We start from the raw sequence: 27,628 nt of genomic DNA, 5'->3' as shown, positions 1-27,628 counted from the left end.
ACAGGGGCTACTAGGGGCACTTCTACAGAGGCTACTGGGGGGCACTTCTACAGGGGCTGCTGGGGGGCACTTCTACAGGGGCTGCTGGGGGGCACTTCTACAGGGGATGCTGGGGGAACTATTACAGGGGCTCCAGGGGACAATACTTAAGGGGCTACTGGGGGCACTTCTACAGGGGCTGCTGGGGGCACTATTACAGGGGCTGCTGGGGGCACTACTACAGGGGCTACTAGGGGCACTATTACAGGGGCTACTAGGGGCACTATTACAGGGGCTACTAGGGGCACTATTATAGGGGCTGCTGGGGGCACTATTACAGGGGGCATTACTACTGGGGCACTATTACAGGGGCATTGCAGAAGGGGCACCACTACTGACGGCACTGCACAAGGGGTACAACTACTGTGGGCATTACAACTACTGTGGGCACTTCTACAGGGGCTACTGGGAGCACTACTACAGGGGCTACTAGGGGCACTTCTACAGAGGCTACTGGGGGGCACTTCTACAGGGGCTGCTGGGGGGCACTTCTACAGGGGCTGCTGGGGGGCACTTCTACAGGGGATGCTGGGGGAACTATTACAGGGGCTCCAGGGGACAATACTTAAGGGGCTACTGGGGGAACTTCTACAGGGGCTGCTGGGATACTATTACAGGGGCTGCTGGGGGCACTATTACAGGGGCTACTAGGGGCACTACTACAGGGGCTACTAGGGGCACTATTACAGGGGCTACTAGGGGCACTATTACAGGGGATGCTGGGGGCACTATTATAGGGGCTGCTGGGGGCACTATTACAGGGGCACTATTACAGGGGGCATTACTACTGGGGCACTATTACAGGGGCATTGCAGAAGGGGCACCACTACTGACGGCACTGTAGAAGGGGTACAACTACTGTGGGCATTATGTATAAGTGCCACTACTGCGGGCATTGTATTAGGGGCACTGCTACTGTGGGCATTGTGTATAAGGGGCACTACTACTGTGGGCATTGTGTATAAAGGGCACTACTACTGTGGGCATTGTGTAAAAGGGCACTAATGTTGGCATTGTGTAAAAGGGCACTACTGTGTGTCAGAACATAAATAAGGGACACTACTATGTGGTGTAATGTGAATCGGACACTATGTGCGGTGTAATGTGAATAATATCTTGCTACTGTGTGATGTAGTTTGAATTGGGAATACTATTTTGTGACCACACCCCTTTCTTTTTAGCATGCCTCACAACCATCCCTATTTTGGTGACAAAGTGTTTGCGATGGGGGGGTACATGGTGAATAGATGACATATGCATGCATGCGGCATCTATTCACTGGAGAAAGGGACTGGGAGCATGGGCATGTACCCAGCATGATTGGCGCTTGTGATTATGGCTTTTCCCATGAGACCACACACCTTTCCTTTGTCGGGAGCACGCACCTTCAGAGTGTGCAAATTCAGCCAGGGGGCGCCAAAATGTATCTTCGCTTACCAAAAATATTAGGCTCGGGCCGGCCCTGCATATATGTGTACAGTATGTGCTACTGTATATACAGTTAGTGTGTGTATATATGTGTATGTATGTGGTAGTGTGTGTATACTCTGTATGTATGTGTTAGTGTATTTGAATGTGTGTGTATACTGTATACAGTATGTGTGTGTTATATGTTATATATAATATGTACGTTTGCTACATATATATATATATATATATATATATATATATGTGTGTGTGTGTTTATCACACACATGTGAGGGGGTAGGGGTAGGCTCCATGTGGTTGGTGGGGTAGAGGGGTGTAGGCTCCAAGTGGCTTGATGGGGACCCCCACAACTTAGATGCCCCAGGGCCCCCACAAACCTTAATTCGGCCCTGCATACATTATCTCACAGTGTATGTTCATTATATCTGCTTGTTTCAGGCTGCCAGATAAATGCCTGTTGGTCTAGCATTTTATCTGACCGTGTATGCTTAGCATTAGTGTGTAAATCACCTCATGCTCACATTGAACATGCCTACATGCCAATTTCACAATATGCAGTGATCTCCATCTAAAAGATGGATATTGCACATGAGAGATCTAGGACATATCATGTTGTGTAGTTGAAACTGGCAGGAGGGTATATACCAGGCTGTAATTATAGCCAGCTGCTACAGATAGATATAATTTTCCTATGAATGGCTCCCCAGAGAAGAATAATGGAGACACACACACACACATACACACCAAGGTCACATACTGTATGCACATAATGAGTAATACCGGCAGCTGCTGGTGTGGATTAACAGAAAACAGGTAGATCCTGTGCCCTGATCTATTGCCCTCACTAGTGCTCCTAGGACGAGTCTGTTGGAGGTGGCAATACTGCTTTAAGTGTGACCTGGGATGACTGCTCAGCCTCGGCCTGCACTATGGCACGCTGCCCAGCTCACACATAGCCATGCCACACAGCTGTGACGTCACAGGGCGTTGACCCGACACAGCCAATCAGGTGCCGGGGATGTGCGAATGCCCACGTCACTGACCTTCCTGTTGCCTTGTCATGGAGGTTCTTCTATACATGCTGCTGTGGATTCAATGGTGCCCACCCGGGGCCGGCTCCCTTAGGCCGCTGCCTAATGGCAGTGCTGGCCTTTTAGCTATAGAGCAAAATATAATAAAAAACAACCATAAAAATAATTGATGGCAATCAATTTCTATGAATAATAAGATGATGATGTTTTTTTAGTAGTAATGAAATGGTCTAAATATGCCCATTAAATAATGTACACAACATCAAACACTTAATAAAACGCTAAATTACTTCACCAATGAAGAAAAAGTAGCATTTAGCTAAGAATAGTATTGTGGCATAGATTGAATCTTACATTGGTACTGTCAAAGGTCCAATCTACAGTATTCACAGACAACATGAATGTGTTTAGTAGGGGTTTTGTACATTTCTTAGACATTCCTACACCGGCCTTCTCCCAGGGATGAAAAAACAAAAGTCGGCAAGTATGGTACAATATTTAGACAAAAATGTTGATAAGGACTATATGTTGACAGTTAAAATATCAATAGGTATATAGTTTAGACATGGACATAATTTAGACCACAGATTCTGAAACTCGGGGCCTGATTCATTACGGATTGCAACTGCGATTACGCACACAGATGGCCGATTGTTGTGTTCTGCTCAGTAGTGATCCGTAATGAATCAGGTCCTCAGTGCATGTTTTCCAGGTCTCCTCACAGAATCACAAGTAAAATAATTAGCTCCGCCTGTGGATCTTTTAAAATGTGTCAGTGAGTAATGAAAACACCTGTGCACCTGCTAGGTGACCTGGAAAATGTGAACTGTTTGGGGTCTGGAGGACCGAGTTTGAGAACCACTGACTTAGAAATTCAATATATAGACATTGTGAAATGTCGACATTTCAATCTGAATCAAAAACATAAAGTCGGCAACCACACGCCCATATCAACCACATCCCCCTGGTGGCTACCAAGACTGTAGACCATAGGTTCAGCAGGGAAGACGTGCCGGTCCAGAACCGCATGGAAAGGAGCCCCCTAAAAGGATCCACCCACCTTCCCCCTGAGCCAGCCACACCACCTCACAACCCCCCCTGAGACCATTCCGGAGCAGCACTGTGCCTTCTCAATAAACAGTTTGGCCCCTCACCAGGTTGTTTGTGTTTTGTTCTACACAAGCATCACACAACACGCACTCATCCCCATCCTTCATATCCAGAGAGCGCACCTGACCCACCATTTTTCCAGTCATAATGTTATGACTCGGAGGCGTGGCCACGGAGAGCATGTGATAGCACACATCTTGGTGCGCTCTCCGGACCCATCTATCCAGCTGTAAAATCCTGAAGGCTCCCCCAGTGGCTGTGGTGAGCAGTTTCTTTGCGGCTGCAGGGGCTGACTTACCCGGCAAATGGAGATCGAGTGAGACGGGGCCTGTTCACGTGTCCCGCCGGCGCCATTTTCCCTGCGAGTGCAGAGTCCCGGCGGCTGCTTGTGACTGCCTGGAAGTGCTCTTTCTCGGCGGCTGATGGCAGAGTAGTAATATACCCAGTGGACTCCCTGAAGTGGCTGACGGTGAGAGTAGCCTCCCTGTCCATGAAATTGGGCTCAGTCCTGGTGTTTATGCTGCAGAGCAGTGCTATTATTACTCACACAGAATTATACAGGCGGAACCAGCCTTTTCTCCACCATATCTCCTGACAACTGTTGTTATCAGTATAACTCTCATCTGTGTCATGTATATAAAAAGAGGGACTGTCTATATATTCTCCTCTACACTACTATTTTCTGCTCTATACAGTAATATAAGACCAGACCCTCTCATTTACATTCTCATGATGGGGAAAAATTCTGCTGCTGCAGCGAAGCTGGAGAAATTCTCCAGAGTGCCTCCTGCTCAATCCACTTCTACTGCACGGGGAGATAATTCCCCTCCTACATCTCCAGCAGAGTCGGCGGCCTCGGTTGAGCCATCAGACGCTGCGCTTCAACGCGTTTTCGAGGCGGTGACAGCTTGTGAAACTAGGCTGTCAGAAAAAATTGGAAAAGTGCAGTCGGGTCTCTCAATCATACTCCGTGACCTGCAGTGTGTGCGTGAGAGAGTTGGCGAGGTGGAAACTCGCACTTCCACCCTGGAAGATAAGATAACACCTTTAAGTGTCCGAGTTGATTCTATGGATTCACAGCTTCTTTCCATACAGAGGAAAATGTCTGACATGGAGGGACGCCTAAGGCGCAACAATGTCTGATTCGTGGGGTTACCAGAGAAGGAGGAGGGCCCCAACCCTGAAAAATTCCTGGAAAAATGGCTGTCTGAAACGTTTGGCTCTACTACTTTCTCATCATATTTTACAATTGATAGAGCTCACAGGGTGTCTTCTAGCCTGGGACCTCTGCGTTCCTGCGTTATAGTGACCAGGACGCTGTCCTTAGATTGCTCCGCACTAGTGGTCCTTTACATTGGAACGGGACTCGTGTCTCAGTGTTTCCGGATTTCGCTAAGGAAATACAAAAGGACAGGGCTCAATTTCTCCCGATCAAAAGGCGCCTCCGGGACCTCAGTATTTCCTATGCCATGATATACCCATCTAAACTCCGTGTAGTTGCAGATGGTGAAACCAAATTCTTCATGACTCTGAGGGAAGCCGCACTTTGGCTGGACCGTCGCAGACCCGTCAGGGATGCGATGGCTAATGATTGATATCATGATATCTTGCGCTACATCAGTCATTTGTTGCTACACGGCTAATATCTATTCTATCTATGTTATAGTATATATAGTTTGTGGTTCAACGCTCCTATTGCTTGTATAGACGAAGTATGTATATAAATAAGTGTCTGGGTACTATATTTATTCATACCATTTATGTGTTGGGATTTTTTAATCTCTTATAGGTAGATTAATATGTGTGATTCAGCTGGTTAGGTACCGACTAATTTAGTACTGCAATTTTCAAAGATGTGTGTTTATTCCCGGGGGACGACTCCGTGTGTGGAGGCCTCCATGTGTTTTGTTCTATTGCCATTATATATTTTGTTTCATTTACCTTGTTAGTAGTAAGGTAATATATTCTAATTGTATTGCCTAGTTTAGTTTAATAGTGTGGGGAAGGGTGTTCAGGTGTAAGGTATGCCTAGGTTGGGTTTAGTATACAGGGTGGGGGGTGTTTTAGGGGATGGGCTCATATCAGCTGGTAAGGGATATTTTATTATTTTTTTGTGTGTAATGGTTTCCTTTATAACCGCATCTGTTGCTGTTCTCTGGGTTACCTTTAAGTCATTTCTAAGAGGTTCTTTAATTCAGAGAGTTGAGTTGCTAATTTAAAGTCTTCCCATAAAAAAGCTGAATTGGATCTGGAAGCTTCCTGCAAATCTTTGGAGTTAGCCTATATTTCTGACGGGTCAGAAACAAATAAAAGAGCATGGTGTGATGCCCAAAAATTATGGAAGGATTGCTTAATGGACAAGGCCCAATATAAGATTCTTTCTAATTCGCATTTACATTATTCAACAGGTGATAGACCTGGATCATATTTAGCTAACCTGGCTCGAATAGAACAGAAGCCATCCAATACTGTGGTTAAATTAGTTGGTTCAGATAACGTTGCATATGTGTGTACTCCAGAAATAGCGGAGGAGTTTGTAAGGTACTATCATCAATTATACAAATCTAGGTTGATCTATACTCAACCGGAAGTATGAGAATTCTTGTCTGCTATTCACACTGCCGACACTCTCCCCAGAGGCGAGGGACTTTCTGGATTCTCCCTTGACATTCGAGGAAATAGAGGTGGCCTTAAACTTGTTTCCCAATGGTAAAGCCCCAGGGTTAGATGGGATCCCCCTTGAGTTATACAAAAAACATAATAAAATACTTGTACCCCAACTATTTGAGCTCTTTAATCAAATGTACACAAATAATACATTACCTAAATCTATGTTTGAGGCATTAATAATTGTCTTACCTAAACCAGACAAAGACACTACTCGGCCCAATTCATATAGACCTATATCACTCCTCCCCACAGTTGTAAAAATCCTAGCAAAGGTATTGGCCTCCAGGATTAATCAGGTCATAACCCAACTGATTCATCCTGATCAGACAGGCTTTATGCCTGGTAAGTGCATGGCAGTCAGTCTACGCCGATTATTCACACACTTACAGATAAAACGGGTGGATGCACAAACCTCTATTATTGTCTCATAGGATGCCGCTAAGGTATTAGATTCGGTCGAGTGGTTGTTTCTTTGGGAAACCATGGAACGCTTTGGTATTGGCCCGGGATATATTAAGTGGGTAAAACTATTATATATGGATCTTGTGGCGAGAGTAACGGTAAACGGTTTTGTTTCTACGTCATTTTCACTTTTTAGGGGAACAAGGCAGGGATGCCCCGTCACCCATTTTATTTGCTATGGCTATTGAGCCTTTGGCTTGTATGATTAGAGCTCAATCAAATATTCATGGGATTCAGCTAGGTTCAAGGGTAGATAAAATTGCACTTTATGCGGACGACATACTACTCTTTATCTCGCGATATGAGATCTCTATGTCTAAGGCCCTCGAAATTATTGATTTATTTGGGAAATACTCAGGATTATTAATTAACTGGGACAAATCCTGTATCCTTCCATTCAGGGAAACTCGCCCCAATGACCCTATCATAAATCTTCCCCTAAAATGGGTGGATTTGTTTAAATACTTGGGAATCTGGATCTCTAATACACCTCAAAAGTATTTATCACTGAACATACAGCCACAGATTGAATATCTCAAGTCCCGTGTCCCGATATGTTAATTGCCATTAACTTTAACGGGCAGAGTAAATTTAGTCAAAATGGTTCTCCAACCTAAAATCCTCTACATTTTGAATCATTCTCCGGTATATATATCCCTCAGAAATTTTTCAAACAGATTGATGGTCTATCGTCCTCACTACTCTGGGTTAACAAAAGAGTTTGGATCAAATTGGACACTTTAACCAGACCTCGTGATTATGGTGGCTTGGCGTTACCCCTTTTCAAATTATATTATTATGCCGCACAATTAACACATATATGGGAATGGATAAATGATAAAACGACTGAATCCCTACCTGCCCTTATACTGGCTCAGTCCAAGACAGGTTTAACGCCATTGCGTCTACTCTTGAGAGATAATATACACATAGTTAATATGCCCTTAATTAAGCAGGCAAACACTATTTGGAGACTTGGCGTAAAATGCAGACGGAAGGCATAGATCCAGATACTCCGCTAGCTCATGCAAATAGCCTTAAGGAGCTCTCTGCCCTCCAGGTCGGAGAAGCCTGGGGTCAGTGGAAAGTAGTGTCTCTGGGACAGATATTTCAGGCTGGAGTACTAAAGTCCTTTCATCAATTGCAGCTAGAGTTTAATATCCCCAACCATTTTTTCTTTCGATATCTTCAGCTCAGACATGCTATTCTGAATTCTCTGAAGCTCCTTTGTCAATACAGGAATCTCCTATTAAAACTCTATTACAATCTGTTAGTTCTAGTCGCTTGATATCTGTGATTTACACTAATTTATTGAACAAGCATCATAAGTCTGACTTAGTATCCATAAAACAACAATGGGAAAATGACGTTGGGGTATTGGCAGAGGATGACTGGAGTGTAGCTCTTGCCAGTCCTCGCCTTGCCACTAAGTCTGTAAGGTTTCAGCAGATACAATATTTTATATTACATAGAGTATATATGACACCCGTCCGGTTACTGAGAATAGGGGGTAGGACGAACTCAAAGTGTCCCAAATGCAATTCCTCCAAGGGTAATTTTTGGCATTTGTTATGGTTATGTCCTATAGTAAACTTCTTCTGGCAGAGCATGATCAGGGTTATTGTCTCTACAGGTGTACCTCAGGATATTCTTACCCCTGCGGCATGTATTCTGGCTGTAATAGATGCAGACACAATTGACAAGCCTGTTCTACGCTATACTAATAACCTTTGCACGCTTGCCAAAGTATGAATAGCAAGGGATTGGATGGCAACTTCTGGGCCAAATCTGGAACCCTGGATATCTCTGGTTGGAGCGGTTGCCGTACATGAAAAATATGTTTATACCGCTAGAGCTATAACACAGAAGTATTATAGGGTATGGGATAGATGGCTAGATTCTCCATATAATCGGTCAGGGGTGGTAGTCCCTTGCCTATTTACCGGATAGATCCAAGGAATAAGAGTACAGTAATATATATGCAATGCTGTATCTGATGTCAGTACCATGAGTATTTGTGGCAGAATAACATATTTACTAATAGATCCGTATGCGGAGGAAAGTTTGTATTGTACAGTGATATTTGAATCGAAAGAAGAGAAACCACACATGTATTTAATTTTTTTTTTTTTTACTTCTTTGTTGTTTTTATTGTTTAAACTGCATTAATGTAATGTTTACAATTGTTTTATTAATGTAAATTTATCTGTATATTCAAAAGCAAAATGTAATAAACTATTGGATTCATAATGTTATGACTCCAACGAATAGTGCATACCTCCCAACATGATGTTACCGTGAGCCCAGGAGTGCCGTAGAGGGTCCGGGACCTACCAGTTCGGGTGCTCTGGTGGGGTCCGTCAGCCAGTGGTGTGGGCTGCAGGCACGTCTTCCGGAGCTGGCACTGGGCTCCTGAGTGTGTGAAAGGATGGCTGCCTGGGATCGGGTCTGCTGCTGCTGGGTGCTGGGCGCCACCATCTTGCCTGTAATCACATGACTAGCAAAATCCAATCCAGGCACGGTAATGCTCAGCTGACTTCGTTGGCCAATTGCAGTCCAGTCTTGGGTATAAAAGGGTCCTTAGGGGTTTAGAGGTTGCCAGTGCAATGTCTAACACAGCTAGTCTGTGTGTTAGTTCTCTGTGCTCCTCAGCTATGCTTGGTTATCAAGTGTTTCATCCTACTGATACCAGCGAATACTCCTCGCTTCTCTTGACCGTAGTTTGCCAGCTCCTTTCTCCACTACCACTGACAGCAAGATTCTTCTGTCCCAGACCTCCTTGATCTAACACTCCACCTTTGCAGTTCACTCTTCATTTCTCCCAGCCGAGACCTCAGTCAACTCTGGTTCAGGGTCTCCCAACTTCCTGTCATTTCCGTTAACGGATCTATGTGGCTCCCCTTATCTGCTCTTCCTGAGTTTCACGATCATCCTATACTTCTGTGCCTCCTGGTTGCCGCTTCTCAGCCATCCATGAGCAAAAACCCTATCCGACCAGCCCAGTTCCAAGACTCTGCTCTAAAGGACACCCCTGTGCCAAGCTCGGGTCCATTCACTACTTTGTATGTGAAACATGACCTATTCCAGAAGGGACAAAATGCTCTGTTCCTGGACTTTCTTAATTTATTATTGGCGTCACCTGTGTTGCACTAGTTAATTGGCAAGAAAGGTGTTTCAACACATTCACGGCAATCATAAATTAAGAGAGAAGTCCAGGAACAGAGCATTTTGTCCCTCCTGGAATGGGTCATGTTGGGAAGTATGAATTGTATCTTACTGAGACCTGCTGTGGAACCTCACAGGCCAGCATGCCCTGCCACGAACTTGCTGTCAGGGCCTGCTCAAACTGTTGCAGGGCATGTTGGTATGTGTAGTTCTACAGTAGCATACATTAATTGCCACAGCCTGAATCTGTTGCAGGGCATGCTGGCATATCTAGTTCCACAGCAGCATACATTAATTGCCATGGCCGCAAATCTCGTTCATAGTAGCGCTATATAAATTACAAGAACAATAGCACTAATCCCCTGCTTAGTTCCGCTAAATAAATGACAAGCAAAGCATGTACAGCTGTCTATATTTTGACTGCAGGTTACAGTATATGCAGTGACCTATATTGTCAATGTCAACATTTTGACTGTCTATATTTTGATTTGGGCAAAATGTTGACATGCAAAATATAGACATGATTATCAATGTCAAAATTTTTACTATATTTTGATTTGAGCGCACAGACTGAGGGAATATCTGCTATACAAGCAGCCATGCCGTCTAAACGGCAGCTTGTTAGCACTTTTGGGGGGCTGTGTACGCCTACTGCATATGGCGTACATTAACAACATCAATGTTGTTGAATACAATAATTTTCACATCCCCATATTACTATATGGGGAGTGTATAAAATAACGGAGACTGACTTAACCAGGAGATATTTGTCATATCTCCTGCATTAAGTCTAATAATTAATACAAGTGATGTTATATTTGTTATAAAGTACATGAAAAATGAAAATTTAGGTTTAATGAATAGACCCCTCAATCTCATTTCTGCATAACAACAACAGCATCGGCCTGATTTCAATTAGCATACCAACAACAGTATGAGCCAGAGGGCCTGATTCAGACCCAGACGCTATTTGCAGCTGCTCGCTCTCAAAAAGGGGCCGGATATTTAAATTGAGCACATGCTCTTTGCGGTGTGAGGACGCCTCTATGTCTGTGCGAGCGTCCGCTAAATGCGCTCGCTATTTTTTCAAGACGCCCCTTTGCCGTTCGCAAATCACGTCATCTCCTGTTTTTGTTAATCGGGAACATCGAACGGCATCTGAACTGCTTATAGCGCTTGAGGTAGGAATTACTTCCCGCAATCACTGCGAGCAGTTCAGGCTAAAAGACAACCAAGTGACGTGGTCGATGACGCTCCTTTGCTAATTATGCACTCCCATTAAACGCCCTTTTGACACGCCTGTGTTCGCACAACCACTCCCCCATTTTCAAGCATCTTCCCGTTACCACCCACAAACGGCACATTCTGTCACTCAAAATAGCAGCCCCTCTGTGTTTTGCGAGTGCACGATTTCCGACCGCAATGACTGGTTTGTGCATGCGCATTACGACCCATACGCATGCGCAGTTGTGAGAACATCGCTCAGAGCGAGTGTGCGGACGCTTACGAGTGGCTCTGAATCAAGCCCAGAGTGACATATTTTGGCAGCAGCCAGGTCAACTTTTGCTTCCCATAGAAAACACTTCTGTCAACTTCTAGCATGTCGCCTGCATGGAACACATCACTTACTACCTCATGGCAGACATGACCTCTTTTACCAAGTCTGGGCCCTGTGGCTCTTTCTCAAGCGACTGAACTGCATGTCCTCCCTGTAACTATACTCTCCTAGTCAGTCATACAGTATGTCAGTATTGGTCGGTGTCCATCCTTATAGCCACCCCTTGCCACTTCTTCCTCTCCCCCTCCTTCCCACCATTTTCCTGTTCTATTTTTTATGGATCTGCCTTTGCTCACAAAGGGCTCTATTTACTACAATCCACATATTGAATGCGGATTGTAGTGTGATATTACCGAGTGAATTCGCATTGCGAATTCAGGCAATATCACAGGGATTTACTATAAATCCCTTGCAGGGACAGAGCTTGCGATAAAGCTCTGTCCCTGCGGATCCCATCCGCACTCTAGTCGTGGTATTTTCGGAAAAAATACCGCGACTAAGAGCCCGCGCATGCGCCGACCGACCACCGCTACTACCCCCCACCGACGCTAAGCCCCGCCCCTGGCGCTAAGCCCCGCCCCCCGCGATCATGGACCCCCCCCCCTTCATTACACTTACCTGCATCCTCCTGGCCTCCGGTGATCTTCTCCGGGCTTCCCGATCAGGTGATCTCCCATACTGCACTGGGGAACGATCACCTGATGACCGGGCCCCAGTGTACTATGGGAGACCAGCTGACCGGAGAGGAGCCATCACCGGAGGCCCGATCACCGGTCCCTGGAGTCAGGTAAGGAAAAAAAAAAGTTTAAGTTTTTTTTTCTTTTTTGTACAGCAATCAGCTTGCGGTCTGTTAGACCACATAGCTGATTACTGGTACCGGCTCCCGCCTCTGCTCTCCCCGTTAGAGCAGAGTGGGAGCCCAGTAACCGGGGAAGACTGTGGATAACGCCACCTCCAGGTGGCGTTATTATCACAGGGCTTCCCCCGGTATTTTTTTACAATTTATTTTTAGTAACTTAGGTCGGATCACATTTCCCATTACAATTATGGGAAATGCGATCTGCTTTACTAAAAATAAGTGATACTGGGGGTTGGAGTAGAATTTTACTAATTCTACTCCAATTGCCCTGTAATAACTACAGGTGAAACTAAAATAATGTGAAAAGGGTGTGAAAACACCCTTTTTCACTTTATTTTAGTAAAAATAATGTTAATAAATAGAGCCCAAAGGGTAAAATTAGTAAAATTCTACTCCAACCCCCAGTATCACTTATTTTTAGTAAAGCAGATCGCATTTCCCATAATTGTAATGGGAAATGTGATCCGACCTAAGTTACTAAAAATAAATTGTAAAAAAATACCGGGGGATGCCCTGTGATAATAACGCCACCTGGAGGTGGCGTTATCCAGGGTCTCCCCCGGTTACCGGGCTCCCACTCTGCTCTAACGGGGAGAGCAGAGGCGGGAGCCGGTACCAGTAATCAGCTGTGTGGTCTAAGCAGACCGCAAGCTGATTACTGTAAAAAAAAGAAAAAAAAAATTAAACATTTTTTTTTTCACTTACCTGAATCCAGGGACCGGTGATCGGGCCTCCGGTGATGGCTCCTCTCCGGTCAGCTGGTCTCCCATAGTACACTGGGGCCCGGTCATCAGGTGATCGGCCCCAGTGCAGTATGGGAGATCACCTGATCGGGAAGCCCGGAGAAGATCACCGGAGGCCAGGAGGATGCAGGTAAGTGTAATGAAGGGAGGGGGGCTTAGCGCCGGGGGCGGGGCTTAGCATCGGTGGGGGGGTAGTAGTGGTCGGTCGGCGCATGCGCGGGCTCTTAGTCGCGGTATTTTTTCCGAAAATACCGTGACTAGAGTGCGGATGGGATCCGCAGGGACAGAGCTTTATCGCAAGCTCTGTCCCTGCAAGGGATTTATAGTAAATCCCTGTGATATTGCCTGAATTCGCAAAGTGAATTCACTCGGTAATATCACACTACAATCCGCATTCAATATGTGGATTGTAGTAAATAGAGCCCAAAGAAAGAAACCCGGCCTCGTGTATCTGCTCCCTTGTGTCTGATTATAATGAAGAGTTAAAAAAAATATATATAGAAAATGCTCTTTAAATAAATTACTAGCTCTGTTACAGTAAAGCCAGAACCGGGTATGTCTCCCACATGCTGACTGTCTGGCACATTACATAATGCGGGTAATACTGTATAACAATCAATTCAATCGCTAAAAAGGTTAAACGCATCCTTGTCTCTGCAGTGCTGTATCTGTTGCCGTGACAACGCGCGGGGCGTGTTCAGGCTAGTCACGCTTCTCAGGAGGCGTGTCCACTTGAGTGCACAGCCTCTCTGGGGCATGGCGTGGCGGTTCTTGAGCGTGCTCCGTCATGACGTACTCCTGCGTTAGAGTATCCGTTCTGCGCTTCGTCATCGCCGTGTGTCTGGATCGCAGTGACAGGCGCCTGGCCGGGGGAGAGCTCCAGGCCAGCGACATGCTGTGGTTTCAGGGCTCCATTCCGGAGGCCATTGCAGCAGCCAAACAGAGGAGCTCCGTGTTTGTCGTGTTTGTGGCGGGTGAGGAGTTAGTGGACGCTGGGCTGTTCAACAGGGCTGCAGCGTATCAGCAGCAATGTATCCGTCTGGGTATATCGTGGGGCAGGCAGGGTGCAGTGACAGGTGTCGTGGGGCAGGCTGGGTGCAGTGACAGGTGTAGTGGGGCAGACAAGGTGCAGTGACAGGTGTCGTGGGGCCGGCAGGGTGCAGTGTCGTGGGGAGGGCAGGGTGCAGTGACAGCTGTAGTTGGGCAGACAAGGTGTAGTGACAGGTACTGTGTAGTGATGGGTGTCGTGGGACAGGCAGGGTGCAGTGACGGGTGTCGTGGGGCAGGCAGTGTGCAGTGACGGGCGTCGTGGGGCAGGCAGTGTGCAGTGACGGGCGTCGTGGGGCAGGCAGTGTGCAGTGACGGGCGTCGTGGGGCAGGCAGTGTGCAGTGACGGGCGTCGTGGGGCAGGCAGTGTGCAGTGACGGGCGTCGTGGGGCAGGCAGTGTGCAGTGACGGGCGTCGTGGGGCAGGCAGTGTGCAGTGACGGGCGTCGTGGGGCAGGCAGTGTGCAGTGACGGGCGTCGTGGGGCAGGCAGTGACGGGCGTCGTGGGGCAGGCAGGGTGCAGTGACGGGCGTCGTGGGGCAGGCAGTGTGCAGTGACGAGCGTCTTGGGGCAGGCAGTGTGCAGTGACGGGCGTTTTGGGGCAGGCAGTGTGCAGTGACGGGTGTCGTGGGGCAGGCAGTGTGCAGTGTCGTGGTGCAGTGACGGGTGTCGCGGGGCAGGCAGGGCGCAGTGACGTGTTTCGGGCGGCAGGGAGCAGTGTGGTGGGGCAGGCAGGGAGCAGTGACGGGTGTCGTGGGGCAGACAGTGTGCAGTGACAGGTGTCTTGGGGCAGGCAGTGCGCCGTGGTAGGTGTCTTGGGACGGGTTGCAACAGGCTTGTGGGATGAGTAGAATGGGGCTTGAGGGACAGGGAGTGTGGGGTGTCGGGAGTTGTGGGAAGGGGAGTGTGGGATGATGTTTTTTGGGGAAAGCAGTGTGGAGGGATGGTACTCGTGGGATGGGGAGTTGAGGGAAGAGGAATGTGGAGTGTCTGGAGTCATGGTACGGTGAGTGTGTGGTGACCGTTTTCTTGGGGAAGGCAGTGTGGATTGCCAGGTGTTTTGGGGCAGGCAGTGTGGAGAGACAGGGAGTGATGGAGAGTGGAGTGTTGGGAGTCGTTGGCCAGGGACTGTGGAGTGTTGTGATATGTGGGATGACAAATGTTGGGAGATGTGGGTTTGGTAGCATGGTATGTATTTTTGAGTCAAAGGGCAAAATTTTCTAAGCAACGGTTTCTATTCTAAACCCCGGCTGTTTAGTGGTGGTTTCTATTCTATTCTAAACCCCGGGGGTTTGGTGGCGGTTTTGCAGCGGTTTCTAAATGATAGCCCTGTTCTAATCTATTCTAAAATGATGGCAGTTTTGCAGCAGTTTTGGCATTAGTAAATCTGCAGATAGCAAAACCACCGCCAAACCACAGTCAAAACACATTTTAGAATAGAATAGAACAGGGCTGTCATTTAGAAACTGCTGCAAAACCGCCACCAAACCCCCGGGCTTTAGAATAGAATTCGCTGTCAAACCGCCGCTTAGTAAATTTTGCCCAAAGTGTGGGAGAGGGGATTCGTAGATCTGGGAGTGTGGGGTGGCAGGGTTGTGCGATGAGAGTGTAGTGTGACAGGGTCGTACGATGAGAGTGTGGTTTGACTGGGCTTTTGGGGAAAGTAGAAAAATAAAAAGTTGTTTCAAAACTATTATTTTTAACATACCATGCAGATACCAAGTCGGTGTCTGAGTGATGACTCTTGATTCTTTTTGGGTGCTTGGAGTGAATGCTGTAACTGCATTTTGGGAACATCAGCTGCAATTGTCATTTGTATAGTTAACTATTGATTGATGTGTATATTATGTTATATGCAGTTTTTAAGACAATCTCCTTTATACACAGTCCATTGTGAAAGTTTTGGTATGGAGTGGCGAAGGTAACTGTCTTTGAGATGAGCTGTTAATGTCACTTGTTGACCTGTAATGGTTATTTTTGTAAGTGTGTAAACTTTGTTGTGTGGCCTTTGCAGCTTGAACCTGCATTGATAATAAACCTGGAGCACATAGTCTTCCACTGTTCTATCTTATTTCATCTGCCTAAAAATCTTTTTGGACTTCCCCCTGTGGTCTGTTTGATTTTCTAAGACATTTTTTACTATGTGAAGTACATGTAAACAAAGTAAAAACAGTAAATAAAACTTAGGCCAGTATTCAATTTGAGCCAAGCTGCGATACTTTTCAGGTGGAAAAGTATCGCACGCGTATCCCCGTATTCAATTTGAAAGTACGCAAAAACGGGACCCGGTGAAACTTAAACAGACGAAAAGTACTGTCAGAAATGGGGAAATCAGCCTGAGACCCCCCAAAAGATGCTGTGACATGGGGGATCACTATGGTACCTCCCGATTTGGCTTGCTGAAGGTATTTGGTGTTTTTAAACGGGCTCAATATCTGCTAAATAGCGTTTTTCTATACGTGGTGCAGAATAGTATTCTGGAGTATTTTTTCCTGAAAATAAGTTATCCCAGCAAATTTGGGGTACTTTTAAAATGGGGGTCAGCATATTTAAAAGTTGCTAAAGTTAAGTTGAAAAAAACGTGAAAAATCCACTTGCCGCAAACACCTGCAATCAAAAAAACACCTGGGGCATACTTGGGGACCCCCCCCAGAGTCAATTTCGCTAGTGTTTAACTTTGTTCCCCAACTCTTTTTTTTTTTTTCGCCCCCTTTTTCAAAGTAATTTTTTGAGGTATCCTTAAGTGTGTTTAAAAATTTTTTTTGACAGTTTACCTTTGGGGGACTGTCTGAAGGCTGCACGGGGGTTCCCGCAATGTTGCACCCCAAAACCCCAATTCTGCACTTTTTTTCCGCCTGCTATTCATAGGTAAAACTTTTTCACCTAGTACATTGCATTGACTTTCTGCCTAGGCGGAAAGTCTTTCAAATTGAATAACGGGTAAAAGCAAAACAGGCGAAAAATTATCGGGATCCGGACTTTTTGCCTCAAATTGAATACGGGCCTTAGTATCGTTTTTTTAATTTTGCAAAAAAAAATTAAAAATCCTGTATTTTACTGATTTAACCAGAATTTATGCATTTGTGTATTTATCTAGGTGGTCATTTAATGTTGGACTTTTAAAGCATAGCTGGTTATTTTCCAAGTGAATCTGCAGCATTTTCATATCCTTTAACAAAATATGGGGGGAATTCAATTGAAATCAATTTTGAATAGCTGCGGGAATGAGTGCCGGACCTATTCAATTGGCTGCGCTGTAATCCCGCAACTAGAGTATTTCTGCTCGTATCCTCTTGTGGTGCGAGCAGAAATCCGACTAAACTAGTTTCGCAATGCTAGTTGCGGGCTTACTGCGTGTGCTAACAGCATGCCTGGCACTTAAGTCATAAAATGATGTTTACAGCGGCTAAATCCCTGGCATTAGGCACAGTAAACGGCATCTTCCGACTTAAGTACCGGGCGCTATGCAGACAACTAAATAGCTCCGGGCACTCGTTCCCGGCACTATCTAACATCGCATTCAGTAGTCTAGCAAAACAAGTTTGGAAATATTTTGTCTTCAGTAGTGTAAAATAAAACCCTCTGTGAGTTCCCAGGGGTAATTTGATGAGTCACATTGTATACTTGCCTGCCACTGTAGCCTGCATATTAAGCATGTCATCTGAAGCATGGAGTTAGAACCGGAGTTCGAACTGGATTTGGACTATTGACTACTTTCCAACCAAAATTTAAACAATTTAACGAACACACAGGAATGCTGCCACTCCACCTTCATTTACACTCCCCTGAGACTGGGTTCGGCTGCTGTCTCATGCTGCAGCCAAATCGAACTCCACAAACTGCTGGATGCGACAAACCCACACACTCGAGCGAAGGAGACTGTGGCTTTTTGCAGATCACTCTATAATTTTTTAATTTCTGATTAAGTTTAACATGGTTTTAACTTAAAATGCAGTCACCCTTTATTCTTTTTATTTTTTCTCCACCTGGACGCTATACTTCCGCTACTTGCACACCCTGCCAGATGTAACCTGCGTAGTGCGCCCCAGATGGCTGCCTCGGATGGTTCATTCTTGGGCAGGATGAACAAACACGTGGATCTATTCATTCAGTGCATTTCATATTTCAAATGTTTCAGTCACCGGTAAATCTCATGCCTGAACTGCAGCACTATTTGCTGTATTTACTATTCCCTGTTTTGTAAAATGCACTTCCACCCCACTGTATGCTATACTGGTGTGCTATACCTCCACTGTATGCTATACTGGTGTGCTATACCTCCACTGTATGATATACTAGTGTGCTATACCTCCACTGTATGATATACTGGTGTGCTATACCTCCACTGTATGATATGCTGGTGTGCTATACCTCCACTGTATGATATGCTGGTGTGCTTTACCTCCACTGTATGATATGCTGGTGTGCTTTACCTCCACTGTATGATATGCTGGTGTGCTTTACCTCCACTGTATGATATGCTGGTGTGCTTTACCTCCACTGTATGATATGCTGGTGTGCTATACATCCACTGAATGCTATGCTGGTGTGCTATACCTCCACTGTATGATATGCTGGTGTGCTATACCTCCACTGTATGATATGCTGGTGTGCTATACCTCCACTGTATGATATGCTGGTGTGCTATACCTCCACTGTATGCTATGCTGGTGTGCTATACCTCCACTGTATGCTATGCTGGTGTGCTATACCTCCACTGTATGCTATGCTGGTGTGCTATACCTCCACTGTATGCTATGCTGGTGTGCTATACCTCCACTGTATGCTATGCTGGTGTGCTATACCTCCACTGTATGCTATGCTGGTGTGCTATACCTCCACTGTATGCTATGCTGGTGTGCTATACCTCCACTGTATGCTATGCTGGTGTGCTATACATCCACTGAAGTGCATCCTCTATGGGCAGGATGTACTTCATGTGGATCTATTCACAAAGGGTATATCATACTGCCACACACGTGTCAGTTTTCCCTTATATTCCTTGGGTCCTTGTATGGTTTATCACCCACAGTGCAACCTTCATAGTGCGCCCACCATGGCTGCCTCACCTAATACATGGACCTGACTATTGTGTTGGGACCCTACTCCTAGCATCAGGATTTTGCAACCACCCATTTTGTGTCATCTCTTCTAGGCATAACTATTCCACCCAGGGTAATCCTACGTAGTGCGCCCAAGACGGCTGCCTCATTTGGCACCTTTGTGGGTGGAATATATAACCCATGGAAGTTATTTCCCAAAATGTCTGCACCAACCCTGCAATATGCTTATTGTGCTCTCTAGGTTTCGGATGATTTTAATTAGCTCTGTGTTGTTTTCTATTCTTGTGCAACACCAAATCCTTGTACAATGTACCATGTTTTCTGATGTCTGTAAAGCGACTTTGAGTCCTATGGGAGAAAAACGCTATAGAAATAAAATTATTATTATTACTTACTGCAGGAGATGATGAGCAATCCAAACATATGCAGGAGAGCTGGATGAATGACGATGTTGTACGGACGGCTTCTGACGGTTTTGTTGCTATAAAGATTGACAGTCAGAGGTTTGTTAACATATCTTTCTCTTGTAAATTGCAGTTTACAAGTTAATTTGGTTTTTATTTTAGATTATACATCTTTTGTCATGTATTGGTTAAGTGCTGTACTCGGTGGTGGTAACTTACTGCAATCATTGTAATGAATAACCAGCAGATGCGTTGATCATTTTTTTATTTTATTTTTTAACTCAAGTACTTAACACGAATAGGTTTCACATGTCTCATTATAGTGACCGTGATTCACTCAGCCGTGTCTAGAACACTCAGAAAGTGTGAGTGGCGTGCCTATAAAGCCAAGTTGTTAGATTATTCTGAAGATTGCCTTAATTCTACTTTTACTCATGTAAGCATGCACAGAACACCTGCGTTCTCATATTGCATTATTTGTCTTCTTTTACAGTGAAACCTGCCTTCAGTTTTCCCAGATTTGTATCCTTTTCTTGTGTATTAAGTAAAAGGTCCAGCTTGGTTAATTTTTATCAGGCTTTTTAAATAGCTTTGAGCAGAGCGTTCCTAAATTCATCCATCATCTCGGGGATCGGTCAGCATTACAGCATGTCTAAAATGCAAACTGAAAACCTATTCTTTACTCTTTTTAAACTTTATTTAAACCTTGTTTTTATATAAATAATTGGATACATGGATATGTTGGGCTGTCCACACAATGATCTTATTATATCAATCTATTTCCACAGCATTTTACCAATGAGCACACCTGGATAATGATGTACCTGAGGTTTTGAACATGTACATTAGAAAGAAAAAAAAAAACCTTTTAATATTAATGTTTAGTCCAGGCCTGAAAAGCTGTGGTACAAGATGCTGTAAAACTACAAGCCCCAACATGGTCTGCCAGCTGATAGCGTGTGCTGGGATTTGTAGTCTGACAACATATGGAAGCTAGAAGTTGTAGAGGCCTGATGTAGTCTATTTAGTAATATTTCATGTAATGGTGAATCAAAATAAACTTCAATAATCACGATTGTGTCCTTTTCGATCACTTCAGTTGCCACACACAGAGGTTATTGTGGATCTCGCCTAATAGGATTTTATTTTGTATTGAAAATAATTGCGTCATAGTCAATTTCGGCATAGAGATTGTTGTTTTTATGTATATTACATTCCCCTCTGAATATAACTGGTCATCCAGTATTTGGTTGCTCTGATGGGAAATTAAATATCAACCATAGATGAAACTGGAAGACTAATTCACTATGGAAAAAGGTATGAGCTGTTGGGAAATGGAAATAACTTCACCCACATAAATAAATAACATTTGTTATTGTTTTGTGTACTGTCCATGCAAGATGATGTTACCTGTTCTATCCAGCTTCCGTTATAGCGAGTTACATTTATTAATAACAGCATTGTCAGTCTAATATAGTGTGATGGACTCTATAACAAAAGTTTTGGCAATTAGACTCTTACTATAGACGGTGGAGTGCACTCCATCTGTCCAGAACATCCCAAAGTTAGAGGGGAAGGGCTACTGCTACCCTCTACATGAGATATAGATTTATATGGGATGCGGTCAGCATCCCTACAAGCTGGATGCCGTCTGCCTGAACGCCGGCATCGTTATACCGAATACTGAGACAACATTGGTGCGCAAAATCCCGACATCCCGGCAGACAGCATCCCGATCATAAGGACATAGCGGAAAGGTGAGCATTAGCCGCAGGATGGGGGACTTAAGTTTAGGCACCCCGGGGGATGTTTAGTGTTAGGCTGTGGGAGGGGGGAGGTTCGGGTTAGGTTCAGGCACCACCTGGGGGGTTTAGGGTTAGGCATTAAGGGGGGAAGGTTGGGGTTAAGCACAAAGGGGGAGGGTTAGGTTTAGGCACTTACCGGGGGAATTAGGGTGCAGGGTAGGGAGGGTTAGTATTAGGGTACAGAAAAGGAGGGTTAAGGGGTAAATAGGACAGTACTCACCGTTCCCCTATCGGGATCTGAACCTTCGGGATGCCGTTATCAGTGTACTGAGAGCCGGCATCCCGTCAATCGGTAATATATATATATATATATATAATATATATATATATATATATATATATATAATTACAGCAGAATGAATTCTGAAGTGTTTCGGGCAATATTATATGCTCATATTCAGTCAACTGCTTCAGAACTCATTGGACAGCGCTTCACAGTGCAGATGGACAATGACCCGAAGCATACCGCAAAAGCAACCAAAGAGATTTTAAGGCTAAAAAGTGGAATGTTATGCAATGGCCAAGTCAATCCCCTGACATGAATCCAATTGAGCATGCATTTCACTTGATGAAGACAAAACTGAAGGGAAAATTCCCCAAGAACAAGCAGGAACTGAAGACATTTGCAGTAGAAGCCTGGCAGAGCATCACCAGGGATGAAACCCAGTGTCTGGTGATGTCTATGCGTTCCAGACTTCAGGCTGTAATTGCCTGCAAAGGATTTGCAACAAAGTATTAAAAAGTAATAGTTAGATTTAGGATTGTTTAATTACTTTTGGCCCCTTAAAAAGTGGGAGGCACATATAGAAACCGTTGTAATTCCTACACCGTTCACCTGATTTGGATGTAACTACCCTCAAATTAAATCTGAAAGTCTGCAGTTAAAGCACATCTTGTTTGTTTAATTTCAAAACCATTGTGGTGGTGAATAGAGGCCAAAATATGGAAATTCTGTCAATGTCCCAATATTTATGCACCTGACTGTGTGTGTGTGTGTGTATTTTGTCCAGGAATGATGTCCAGGAATGATGATGTTCGTCCATGTAAGATGACGTTTTGTCTCTTTCTGAGTTCCGTTTTTTTGGAGGGAAAAATCCGAACTCAACGTGCAAACTCGAACCTATCCGAGCCTGCACATCCCTAAAATATTATATATATATATATATATATATATATATATATATATATATATATATGTTTGTTTGTGGTGAGGTAGCTCTCGAGACAAGTTGTGTATTTGTTGTGCTGGAATCCAGAAGAGTAATAATAATTTCTACTCAAGGATCCATAGAAGGTGCACGGGGTGACCTTGGGGTATAGGTGATGCAGGGTCGTCTGGCACCTTACACAGTAAATTATTCTCCCAGGATGCAACGGGTCTCCCTCTATACCCTGCCCCCAGGCCAGAGGCTCCTCAGTTTTCGTTGGGTGCCCGGCCGGAGTCGAGTCACTGAACACACAGTGGGGCTGTTGCTAATAGCCCCTGAAGTTGAAGATTCCTCTAAGTGCGGCAGCGCGGACAGTCTGGTGGAAGTTCGCACTGCCGCATCATCACACCGCTGGCGCAGAGAGGCTGGTACTGATACGGGGATCTCGACGTGCTTCTGGGGTCTTGGCTAGCAGGGACCCCGGAGTATCCCTAGACTGTGGCCGGACGCTACGGGGCGACATGCACCGCGGTGGTGCTTGCAGAATCGCAGTCTTTTTCCTCCAGGGCTGGGTACTCCCTGGGGTTGATGGCGTATGGAGCCAGGCACTGAGTCCTGCGCTTCCACAAAGCCGCCTGCGACAGCGGGTTGGTGTTTTGCGGGAATGCTCCAGCGTCCTAGGGGTTAATCGCTGGCCAGGGGAGACAGCCCTCTCTGTTTACAGCTGGCTCCTCCCCACTGCACAGCGCACCTTTCCACTGCGGTCTGGCTGGGCTGTGACAGCTTTCTTCTTCCGGCTCCACCCCCCTTGGGTTCTTCAGCGGCCATTTCGCCTGGCTGCATGTCGCAGCTCTCGGTAGGCGGTGTGGAGTTCGGGTCCCCTGACATACCTCTTCTCCTCGTGGTGGTTAGTGTATATAGCACTTTTGTCCTACTAAACTCCAAGTCTGTGTGGTTGACCAGAAAGTGCCACTAAGACCAGGTATTGTTGTGCATCGTCTGCGACTGTATGCTAGTGCTGTCTATCTGACTTTCTCTCTGTACTGTCAGCTGTTTTTTGCTATCCCTGTACCTATTCTGCTGTTCTAAGCCATAGCACTGGTGTTGTGCGAGTGCAGCTAATGTCGCAGTCTACGACCTTACTATGCAGTCACATCTATAAAGTGGCATCCTCTTCACTATGTCTGGCAGCGAGAGTGATGTGCCTAATGTAGCTCCTACTAAACTGTTCTGTAAAAATGTACAGCGATGTTAGGGGCGGGGGACATAGCCTCTGAGGAGTTATGTTTGCAGTGTTGTATCCCTCTGCTGCTTCTGCCGCTCAGCAGGAGCTGCCATGGGAGTGCTTTGCGAAAGTACTGAGAACCATTGTGGGGTGTTTGGCAGGCCATCCTGTGTTTCCACAATTCAGTTTTCAACCGTAGCACCTTTTGCCAGCACAGAACCTGCTGCAACCATCTGCACCTTCACAGGTATTGCTCCCCCAGTGGGTTAAAACAGTTCCTGCTATATTGCAAGGTGCGACTGAGGTACGGCAGACTGACGCACCCGTCAACAGACTGGCTAAAAGGGTCTTGCTGTCGTCGCAATCTACTGTATGGGATGAAAATGATGTGGTGATGGACTGCTTCTGGAAGAGTCTGACTCTGAGCCCACTCCTCAAGAGGCAGGGATCAAGTCAAATATATATATTCCAGGTCTCATACAGGTTGTGCAGGCAGCCCTGATCATTGAAGAGGATGAGCCTCCTGTTCCTAAATCTAGGCATGCATATTTCATGGAAGAAAAGGTGACTGAGGCTACTTTCCCATTGTCTGACCAACTGGTGAATCACTTGGAGGTAGCTTGGAAAATGCTGGGGAAGAGGTATCAACCGCAGAAGCATCTAGTCCCTGCTTATCCCTTTGCTGAGAATTATTTTGCCAAGTGGGGTACTCCACCGACAGTGGATTTCCCATGTCATGCGCTTGGTAAAGCGCAACACTACCTATGCCTTTCATGTCGTCCCTGAAGGATTCTACACATAGGAAGGTAGAGGTCTGCCTTAAATCTGTTTATTCCCTTTCGGGGGCTGCGTGCAGACCAGCTATGGCCATTTGCTGGGTTGCTCGGGCCATGGAATGTTGGGCTAATGGCCTGGAAACATCCTTATCCCCAAATGCTACCAGAGAACAGCTGAATGAGGCAGCAATTGCATATTGGCTTGCTAGATGCCAGGATTTCTTCGGCGGCCGTTGCGGCTCGCCGCTCTCTGTGGCTCCGTTCTTGGAGGCCTGATGCGGAATGCAAGAAGGGGTTGGAATGTTTGCCTTATAACTGTAAAGTCTTGTTTGGCCCTGATTTGGACAAAATTGTGAATACCTTAGCAGCTAAGTCGGCTTGTCTGCCTTCGGCTCCAGCCTCTTCGGGGACTCCGTCCTTTGGGACCTATCAGGCCCCAGGTAAGGCTAGAACAGTCCTTTCCCAGGCCATCCACCTCCAAGAAATCTGCCAGGTCTAAAAAGAAGCCTTGGAGTACCAGACGTCCGGCTGCCAAGCCCGATGACAAGCTCTCCACTTGCTGAGATGGGCCTCCTCCTAGGGGGACCCCAGGGTGGGAGGCCGACTTCTTCTGCTCACCCAGTACTGGTGTCAGGCTACCACAGATTCCTGGGTGAAGGAAATGGTCTCTCTGGGGTACGCCCTCTCCTTCCGCAGAAGGTCTCCCCATCATTTCTTTTGCACAGGACTTCCGAAAAACGCGCACAAGGCTTTAGCTATTCAACAGGTGGTACAATCCTTGCTACAGGCAGGAGTCATTGTACCAGTCCCAATGTCCCAAAGGGGAACGGGGTATTATTCCAGCCTTTTTGTGGTCCAGAAACCAAACTGTTCTTACCGTCCTATTCTCAATCTCTGGTCCCTGAACAAATTCCTCAGGGTACCCAGGCTCAGGATGGAAACCCTACCCTCAGTTATACTGGCTATATCGAGGATGCGTACCTGCATATTCCGATCACTTCAACTCGCCAACGTTTCTCAGGTTCGCTGTGTCACAACAATATTTCCAGTTTCACGGTCTACCATTTGGCTTTGCAACTGCACCTCAGGTGTTTACAAAGGTCATGGCAGTAAGGGCCACCTATCTGTGGATATTTCTGACAGCAGAAAAGATCTCCACTTTGCAGATGCATGTACGCAGATGCCTTCACACTTGCCGAGTGTCAGTCCACTCAGCGATGCAGTTACTGGGATCTATGGTGTCTGTGTTCGACATGGTGGAGTATGCCCAGTTTCATTCCCGGCCTCTGCAGAAATCGATCCTCTTCTCCGCCAAGTGGGACGGATTACCCCATCATATACGGACTCAAATGATGGTGCTCTCTCCGGAGGTGCGCCTATCGTTAACTTGGTGGCTGCAGACTGTCCACCGCACCAAAGGGCGTCCCTTATGGATCTCTGACTGGGTCCTTCTGACAACGGATGCCAGTCTTCGGGTTGGGATGCAGTGGTAGGTTCACACTCCTTTCAGGGAAGGTAGACCGCAGAGGAATCTGCGCTACCAATCAACATATTGGAACTGCGGGCAGTTTTCAAGGCCCTGCAACAAGTCAAACTTGCTGCTTCACGGAAAGCCCGTACAAGTGCAGTCAGACAATGCCACGATGGTGGCTTACCTAAACCGTCAAGGGGGAACTCTAAGTCAGGCAGCTATGATAGAGGTGTCGCGCGTCCTGACATGGGCGGAAGGCCATCTACCAGCCATATTGGCGGTGTTCATTCCAGGAGTGCTGAATTGGGAAGCAGACTTCCTCAGCCGTCATGACGTGCATCCCGGGGAATGGTCTCTGCACCAAGAAGTGTTTCAGCTCCTAGTGGACAAGTGGGGCCTTCCAGATGTGGACCTCATGGCCTCTCGACAAAATCACAAACTGTCACTGTACGCGTCTCGGACAAGGGACTCTAAGGCTTTCCTGGTGGATGCTCTGTCAGTCAGGTGGACCTTCCAGTTTATGTACCTGTTTCTCCCGTTATCCCTTCTTTCTCGCGTTCTTCGAAAGTTCAAACAAGAGGGACGCAATGTCCTGCTGTTGGCTCCAGTGTGGCCCCGACGTCCATGGTACTCAGATCTTCGGAGTCTCTCCATCGACACTCTGTGGCTGTTGCCTCAACGTCCGGACCTGTTGTCTCAGGGTCCTTGCCTCTTCTCAGAACTGGGTCGTCTGTCTTTGACGGCGTGACTCTTGAGACATCCCTCTTAAAGTCCAAGGGTTTTCCGGCCCTGTTGTTAACACCATGCTCAGAGCACGTAAACCTGCTTCTGCTAGAATTTACCACAGGTTATGGCATACCTATTTTGAATTGTCGTCCAAAAAGTTATGACCCCCAGGTGTTTAGGATACCCAGAGTGTTGGCTTTCCTGCAAGCTGGTTTGGACCTTGGTCTCTGCCTTGCTACACTTAAGGTCCATATCTCTGCCCTTTCAGTGTGGTTTCAGCGAAGGATTGCTCCTCTTCCTGACATTCGCACTTTTCTGCACGGAGTCCTTCGTATCCAGCCTGCCTTTGTCCCTCCTGTAGCGCCTTGGGATTTGGCTGTTGTCCTTAGGGCCCTCCAGAGCCCTCCCTTTGAACCACTGGGCTCAGTGGATCTCAAATGGCTTGCTGCCAAGACTGTGTTGTTTTTCTTCTGGCCAGAAGTGTTACTGATTTGGGGGCTCTCTTGTTCCCCATTTCTAGTTTTTCACAAGGACAGGGCAGTGCTTCGAACTCGCCCTGGGTTCCTTCCTAAGGTGGTCTCTAGTTTCCACATTAATGAAGAAATTATTGTGCCGGCCTTTAATTCCCCAGACCTCTAGGCAGGGGAGGCCTCATTGGATGTGGTACGTGCCCTCAAGATTTATGTGGATCGTACCAGGTCTCTCTGGAAACCTGACTCCTTGTTTGTTCTTTATGGTTTCCACAAGAGCGGATGGCCAGCCAATAAACTAACTTTGGCTAGATGGCTTCGAATGACTATCTCTGAGGCTTACATTCATGAGGCTTCCAGGCCCGCCCTCTGTTACTGCTCATTCTACTCTGTCTGTGGGCCCTTCGTGGGCAGCTCGTCGTGGTGCCT

At 46.2% G+C, this 27,628-nt stretch overlaps 1 protein-coding gene across 1 annotated transcript in view; it reads left to right on the top strand.

Moving 5' to 3' along the window:
* The first annotated feature begins 13,839 nt into the window (after window positions 1–13,839).
* Window positions 13,840–27,628, top strand: part of UBXN4 (UBX domain protein 4) — a 33,068-nt gene continuing 19,279 nt past the window's right edge. Inside the window, exons 1-3 of the mRNA XM_088472254.1 lie at window positions 13,840–14,039; window positions 19,575–19,677; window positions 20,072–20,100. Coding sequence (XP_088328380.1) covers window positions 13,853–14,039; window positions 19,575–19,677; window positions 20,072–20,100 — 319 coding nt within the window. The 5' untranslated portion in view covers window positions 13,840–13,852. The remainder of the gene's footprint in view (window positions 14,040–19,574; window positions 19,678–20,071; window positions 20,101–27,628) is intronic.

The sequence above is a fragment of the Taudactylus pleione genome, unplaced genomic scaffold, assembly GCF_031769625.1.
Source record: "Taudactylus pleione unplaced genomic scaffold, aTauple2 ptg000122l, whole genome shotgun sequence".
Taxonomy (NCBI): Eukaryota; Metazoa; Chordata; class Amphibia; order Anura; family Myobatrachidae; genus Taudactylus; species Taudactylus pleione.
Note: the sequence above shows the minus strand (reverse complement) of the source record. Positions and strands in the feature narration are given on the sequence as shown.